This window comes from Macrobrachium nipponense, chromosome 20, assembly GCF_015104395.2.
Source record: "Macrobrachium nipponense isolate FS-2020 chromosome 20, ASM1510439v2, whole genome shotgun sequence".
NCBI classification, from domain to species: Eukaryota; Metazoa; Arthropoda; class Malacostraca; order Decapoda; family Palaemonidae; genus Macrobrachium; species Macrobrachium nipponense.
The window spans coordinates 15,662,351-15,669,609 of record NC_061089.1 but is presented as its reverse complement, the minus strand read 5'-3'; the positions used below and the strand labels follow the sequence as shown (position 1 = coordinate 15,669,609).

The 7,259-nt window shown below is 34.5% G+C and overlaps 1 protein-coding gene across 7 annotated transcripts in view; it reads right to left on the bottom strand.

Annotated features, from left to right (window-relative positions):
* Window positions 1–301: 301 nt before the first annotated feature.
* Window positions 302–7,259, bottom strand: part of LOC135222340 (43 kDa receptor-associated protein of the synapse homolog) — a 485,735-nt gene continuing 478,777 nt past the window's right edge. For all 7 annotated transcript variants that reach the window (XM_064260432.1, XM_064260427.1, XM_064260437.1 and 4 more), the window contains 2 exons: window positions 5,620–5,822; window positions 302–5,335 (listed from right to left, as the gene is read on the bottom strand). In XM_064260432.1, the coding sequence (XP_064116502.1) occupies window positions 5,143–5,335; window positions 5,620–5,822 (396 nt within the window). In that variant the 3' untranslated portion in view covers window positions 302–5,142. The remainder of the gene's footprint in view (window positions 5,336–5,619; window positions 5,823–7,259) is intronic.

The following is a 7,259-nucleotide window of genomic DNA, read 5'->3' as shown; positions in this document are numbered from 1 at the left end:
TACATTCAAGATGCAACATCACAAATTCAGGGTATATCTTCATATTAAGGCCACTGCAGAAAATAAAAATAATTTGTTCCCTGCAGCTCTGGAATAATTTTATGCTTGACAACTCAACATACCTGGAACCCTAGATATGAGGCTACCTTCCATCCATACTTGGAAAACTGTATTACAGTATATTTAAAAGCCTGTCAACTACAGGTGCAATAGGAACAAATTCACTCATTAGTCACTTGTGAGTATCTCTCACAAATCCATCATCAAATTTTTGTCGTCTTCACATTCAAACCACTGAAAGTTGTATTTTTTTTACCTTAAAAGAAATAAGGGCCGAGACTTTGTGAGTGTGTTGTGACTCAATTGGTAAAAAGACATTGTTTATGTTAAATACTTCAGCAATACAAATTATAATCATACAACTTGCCATAAAATCTTTCTAGTTATTTCACAGACTGATCAGCTATGTTGATTAAGTCTTAATTATTAAAGTAGAATTTTTAAAAGACTTTTAAATATGATTAAAAGATATTGACTCATTACCATACTCTACTAAATAAGCTACAGAAGCAAACTATCCTATAAAGATCCTAAAGAAGCATTTGGTGTCTCTGTCAATGTCTCAAATAAGAATCTGCTAATTTTGCTTAGGAATATTCTCCTTGATGCTTGCTTGCTTAGATTAATGCATCTTAATTATGTCAGGTGCTCCTAATCTTCCACAATTTCATGAAGTGTGTACATATGAGTTTGTTGTATTAGCTTTCAGATCTATTAATTTTATTATTAGTTAATCTATTCCAATACCATGAGATGAATTTGAGTACGCAAGTGGTAAAACTGCTCATAATAAATGTGTATCAGCTATTAAGTTATTCATTTTTTTTAAATAGCATGCAGGGTAGGAACATACCTGCTACAGATCAGAAACTAGATGTACTTGAAAGTCAAAATCATTGCCCTTCTAGGTTGTCTGCTCTAGTTCGACAATGGTTTGGATCTACAAAAGGAAACTTCCTTTAAAAGAAATTCCACTTCACACTGTGTAAGTCACGAGTGTGATTCATAATTATTTGAAAAACACTTTATTTTACTGTATTTTTACATTTGGTTTTGTTAGTGTGTTATCTTTTTATGTACCAGCTTAAAGTGATAACTGAAATGTTAATCACAAGTTTTACTAGTGCCACACACAAGAAATAATTATACTGTATTTGTGGACCTTGGAAAGTACTTGATGGAGAACAGAGAGACAAGTAATTGAAAGCACATACAAAGACAGAGGGTACCAGAGCGATTCAGTAAGCTAGGGATGCAACTGTAACCATAACAGCAGCTCTATGGTGAAGACAGTGGCATCAGAATTCGAGTTAGTTAACTCCTCGTGTCCTTAGGGATCAGTACCAAACCCTTTGCTATTTATCATAGTAATGGAAAAAGCTACAAGGGAGTGCAAAAAAGGGAAGTTCTTTGTAGCTGCTGTAGTGCTAATAGCATAATCTGAGGCAGAGGAGGAGAGAGAGGTGTTGGACTTGAAAGAAAGAGGTGGTGGATTTAAGTAAGTTCAGTGGAAAGGATTGAAAATCAGTGTAATCAAACCAAGCCTTTGGTGACTGGAAAGGAAGCCAAGGGAAATTTAAAAAGTACAATCAGGAAAGTGGCCATGTGGTTGTTGTGGTCAAAAAGGGGGGGGTTGGGCTCTACGCTGTTTACTGGATGTAATAGATGGTGTTACAAGAGGTGCCCTGGATTGCGAGTATGAAATTTTGATGCCTGAAACGCATCACAGGAGCAAAGGGAGAAGAAAGGGAGGTCAAGAACTCTTCTGTGATAGTCAGGTCCTAGAAGAGTTAGAGCTTTCTTTCACCTTGGAACACAATGAAGTTTAAAGAGAACAATAAGAGGGTAGCTGCTGCATCGTTGAAATCCGTAACTAGACTATGCTGGTAAATTAAAGAAGTCCCATAAGCAGAGAAGAAAGAGATTTTTACTATGGGTACAAAATACCTGTACTACTCTAAGCAACAGAAACCAGGGCACTGACAAGGAAAATGGGGATATTTTTAAAAAGGTGTGACCATGGAATGTTGAGGAGATGATATCAGTTGCATTATAAAAAATAATGGTACTGACTAGAAAATGGTGATATTTTAAAAAGTTGTGACCATGAAATGTTGATATAATATCAATTGGATTATAAAATGTTGTAAATGCTACTTCTGCTTACAAAAGCTTGGATGCCCTGGTAATTTTATATTAACTAAGATTTGATTTTTGTGCACTATATACTGTACTGCCACATGATCTTATGTGATGTATTGTGGCTCCTGTCAGTAAATATATCAGATTTGTAATTACATTTTGCAAACATTTAAACATTACTAAAAGTAAATTTAAGATAAAGCTTTTTTTTATTAGTAATTATTTTGTGAATTTTTAATATCATCACTTATAGATTTATTAGATTATCTATAAGGGATAGATATCCTGTTTGATGTCTGTTCTGTATATCTTGGAATTCTTGAAATTTTTAATATTGACAAGTAATCTCATAAATTAGGTTACTTCTATATACTAACATTACTATTGATAAAAATTTTACCATTTTTGGTAAAAGGGTATTTTAGTTTTGTACTGGAACTTTTGAGTTTTCATCTTCTATACCAAATAGTAATGACCACTTGAGTGTTTAGCAATGTTTATATGCAAGGATATGATATTAGTATATTTAACCTTCAGTTTTGTTGATTAACTACTACATAATGGCTGTAGAAAATCTGTCTATATTTAGTAAGTATGATTTTGATAAAAGAGAAAAAAAAATATCCATAAATTTTTTACTTGGACTGCGTGCAGGGTTATTGATTTTTTAAAGATGGTAACTTACGCTTTTAGATTAAAATCTTTTCTTACATTAGCCAATTCTCTGTTGTGGAAATCAACCTAAGTTTATGACCTAATCTCAAAGGACCATGTGGTAGAATTAAAGTGTTAAAAGTTTAGTCCTTTGTTTTCTAGTTAAAGGTTTTCACCTTTAACTCCACTGAAAAAGTACTTAAAAAGTTATTTCTGTTAAAGCTTTTTGTAAGATGTTTGTGTTTATGAGTTATTCTGATGTTTAGAATAAATCATCAACACAGTGGGAAATAAAATACTTTATTTCACACTAATCCAGATGACCCATCTGAGTACCAAAGTATTTTTGTTTAATTCTTCTGCCTCAATTGTATACAGTCAAGTTTGTATGATATGAATATTTGTGTCTGCAGTTATCTGAATTATTGGCATTTGTCACTATTCTGTTAAACAAAAAATCACTACTTTAATCTATGCAGGTAAAAAAATATCTGGCACCTTGATAATGTATCCTACCCTACCTTACAAAGAGCCGAGATTTCACATTCGGTGTTTTACAATTAGATAGATTGACAAAGACACCTTGAACTCCTAAAATTATTATGTTAAATAATTTACAGTCATACATAAATTCTTTCATTGGGATAAGTTGAAAGATCAGTTTGCAAAACCCACTGACAGCAGTGGAATACAAAAGATGATGAATTGATTAGGCTTGACCCCTAACTTTAACTTAAAGGGTCCAAGAATATGTTAAGATAAGCAGGTAAACATGCACAAAAAATGTTTAGAAGCTCAGGATATATTAGTATTTCCTTACTAATAGATGGTTCCACACTCACAATGGATTACTGAAAAATATTTCCAAGTACTGTATTTTATTATGATCCTTATTGAAACTGTCTCCATTCTTAAGCTCTACATTTTGAAAGCTTCTGGTTTATATAAATTTAATAAATCATTTTTTCAGACGAAAACAGTAGTCTATTAGTTAAATTTTTGTTGTTATATGATAAAAATTTGTGATTGTCATTGCTGTACTGACTGAGCATCCAATGAATATACTACTTTATAAGGTGCTTTTCTGGATTTATTGTTTTACGTAATGTATTCATTTTTTCTGAGTAATCACCAAAGTATAAAATGACTTACAAAGCTCACTGTAACAGTATTGTCTTTTTCACTGTTGGTAGCCATAACAGTATGTAACAACATTTCACGTTATTTTAATAACTTCTTATTTACAAAGTACAGTCATTTTCAACCCTCTTACTGATACACCCAGATACTGTACTATACAGAGTTCCAATAATGGTCACAGTTAATTATTAAAATCATCACTATAGATAGTACACAATTTCAATAGACTTTCTTTGTATACCATCATGAATAACACTAACAGACCTTGGCAGATGAAGAAAAATGAATGATACAATACTGTTCACGTGTCCAGGGTATGTGATAGCAATACCACAGTGAAAGACACTGGATAGTCAGGAAGTATCAAATTCCCGTTTATCACACAGCTGTGACGTGTGGCAGTAATCATTATCAATATAGGTTCTGTACCCTCAAGTTTTCTGAATCTATTGAATGTTTAAAGTTAAGATACTGTATTGTTACAAAAACATCCAAAAGAACAAAATCATGTTTGCGAGTACTAGTCAGCCCATGTTGCATTCAGTGGGCGGGGGCTGTTGGGATTCTCATCCTCTTATTTCTGCCCTTTACCATCAATCTGTGGTGAGTGGCATGGAGCGATATGTCTACATTCTACTAAATGCCAGCCAAATGCCTTCAGTTCCAAAAGTGACCTCACAATGACTGCCAGTACAATGACACCATCCAACTTACTATGAGATTTTCACTTAGGAAATGTGCCACTTACGAACATACAATCATAATTATCCTCATTAGAGGAAGGAGTACTGTACTTGCAGCAACAATTATGACTAACTTTGGAGGGATCAAAAGGAAATAAGAAGGGCCATTTAGTTTTCAATAACATGGTTTCAGTACTTGTGGGCACCTGGGAATAACTGAAGCTCAAAAGAGATCAGATTTGCACCTTGATTGCATCATTGTTACCACTTTGCTATACTATATAAGTTATACTGATGCCAGCTTTCCTGAAAGTGAGGCAACTCCCTTCGAGGCTGTTATTTTTTCACCTTCTTGAAGAATAAATTCAAAACAATGGTTGTGTGACTGAAGTCCTCATGTACAACAAATGAGCCAAAAGCATATGTCATCTTTCAATGTAAGAGGAGAGTAAATGGTTGAATATCAGAGGGGCTGGTCATCCGAAGAGGGGGATGGTTGGTAGCGTGGAAAAGTGGGGGCCCGACCATCATTATAAGCTGCCTTCAACTCATCATAACATATGAGCATCAGACGGGAATTGAGCGATTTGCGACAGTCTGGGCAGATGCGTTTCTTCTTTTTGCGATCTCCAGATGCCATCAGGTCCCTCACACATCTGAAACGAGAACAAGGGTACAATACTCCTCAAGGTGAAAAACATTTTTTGAGTTTCAAATCTCACTTTTAATATGTATTTCTATTATCACTCACTTGAATACTTTCTAAAGAATTCTACTTAGTGCCTAAACATCCAAGGGGAACTGCCCTAGTTCTTTGGGGCAAAAAGGCGTGTTACACTTAGTAAAAGGTCCACAGGAGAAGCAAAAGATGAAGACTACGTAAAATTCTCCAATATTGATGGAACGGTCTTCGAGGTGTGGTGGGGTAAAGGGAACCTACTTGGCATGGAAGATGTGGGAGCAGGGTAAAGCATCGAGGGAGTTGCCACCTTGATCACCATAGCGCTCCTTGCAGACGCCACACACTAGCTCCATTTCATCTGTCAAGCAGCTGGCGAGACGCTCTTGGAGGGAGTGGTTTTCCTCATCATTCAAGACACGATACAATTCACCAAGACGCACATGTGCTGATCGCATGATAAGCTATAAAAAAATTGAAAACAATGTAAAAATGAATGTAATGTCTGAAGATATATGTAATTATTGTACAGACAGACCATTATGAAATACCTTTACATAATATTAAATTTAGTAAAAAATATCTTTTCATAAACATAACTGCCTAAGAACTATGCATACAACAAGCCTGTCTTACCAACCAAATTACTTAGATTAATGAGCATTTACTGTTGATTTCTGATAAAACTAGAAGGCATCACCTACTTACTGTGTAATCAAATATTTCATAGAAAGTATAAAAAATTCTTGAGAGCATTATTTTTTCATATCTGTTGTAATAAACAGGATCTTATGGGGAAAGTATGTTGCCAAAATTTTGGAGCAACATGAAAGGAGAAAATCTGGTTTCAGTTTAATGATGTTTCACAATGCTAAAGAAAAAAAATTAAAGCTCTGGTTATCTCAGTTTAAAGTAAATGTTGTTATATCATTCATCAATGAAGAGAACTTTAGCAAATTGTACAATCTACTTTTATCAAGATTAGCAGTAACAAGAATTACTTGGGAAAAAATCCTGCTTCATAATCAAACCTATGTAACAAGAGTAAAAATACAAACCAAATTTATAGCATTTTAAAATATTACTGTGAGGTACATTCATCTTAAACAATCCCTGCTGTCATGAGATCTTTAAAAACGAGAATTGATGAATATGACGTAAAGACAAATTTCTAAATTTGAAATTGTTCATATGCAGAAGAAACCTTCAGTCCTAACAAAAGGATAATTTCCAAGCACCAACTGGTAACCGGTTAAAACCAATCAAACATTGTATAGCAAGGAATCTGTGAGATCTGGCAACTCCTGCGCGTATGAGGTGATAGCTCTTGGAAAGTAGACACTATTGCTTTTGCTCTCCTTCCAAGCCGGTTGATTTGTGCCCATGTTTCTTTCCTTTTCAGTGTGTTTGTTGTGTGAATTTTACTGTTTATTAAGGATTCCTCAGTGTCTTCACGGCCTCGTCAACGCATGTGCCCGGGGCATTCAGGGATTTCCGTGCTCAAGGTTTCTGGCGGCTGCGATATTGAATAATACTAAAACACTATAATAATAGTAATATGTAATATTATAACAGTAATGAAAATAAAGAATTGGAGTATAAATATAAGTGAGAAAATTAGCCATTACACTTTTAGCAGGCCACTGATCTTGTCACTAGTGGTAATAACAGGCTTGCAGCAAAAGGTTAAACTACTTGGTAATACAGGCAGTTCCTGGGTTAAATCGTTCTGGACCTTTGGTGCTTACCTCGTGGGGCTGTTAACCACAATTTTTCAGTCCTTTAAGTTGATTTACACTGAAACCTTCATCTATGTAGATAAAGAAATCCTTGCAATACCTAGTTTTCTAGTAGTATTAAATATAGTTATATAGAGAGCTAATAAAAAAAGGAAGGTGGAG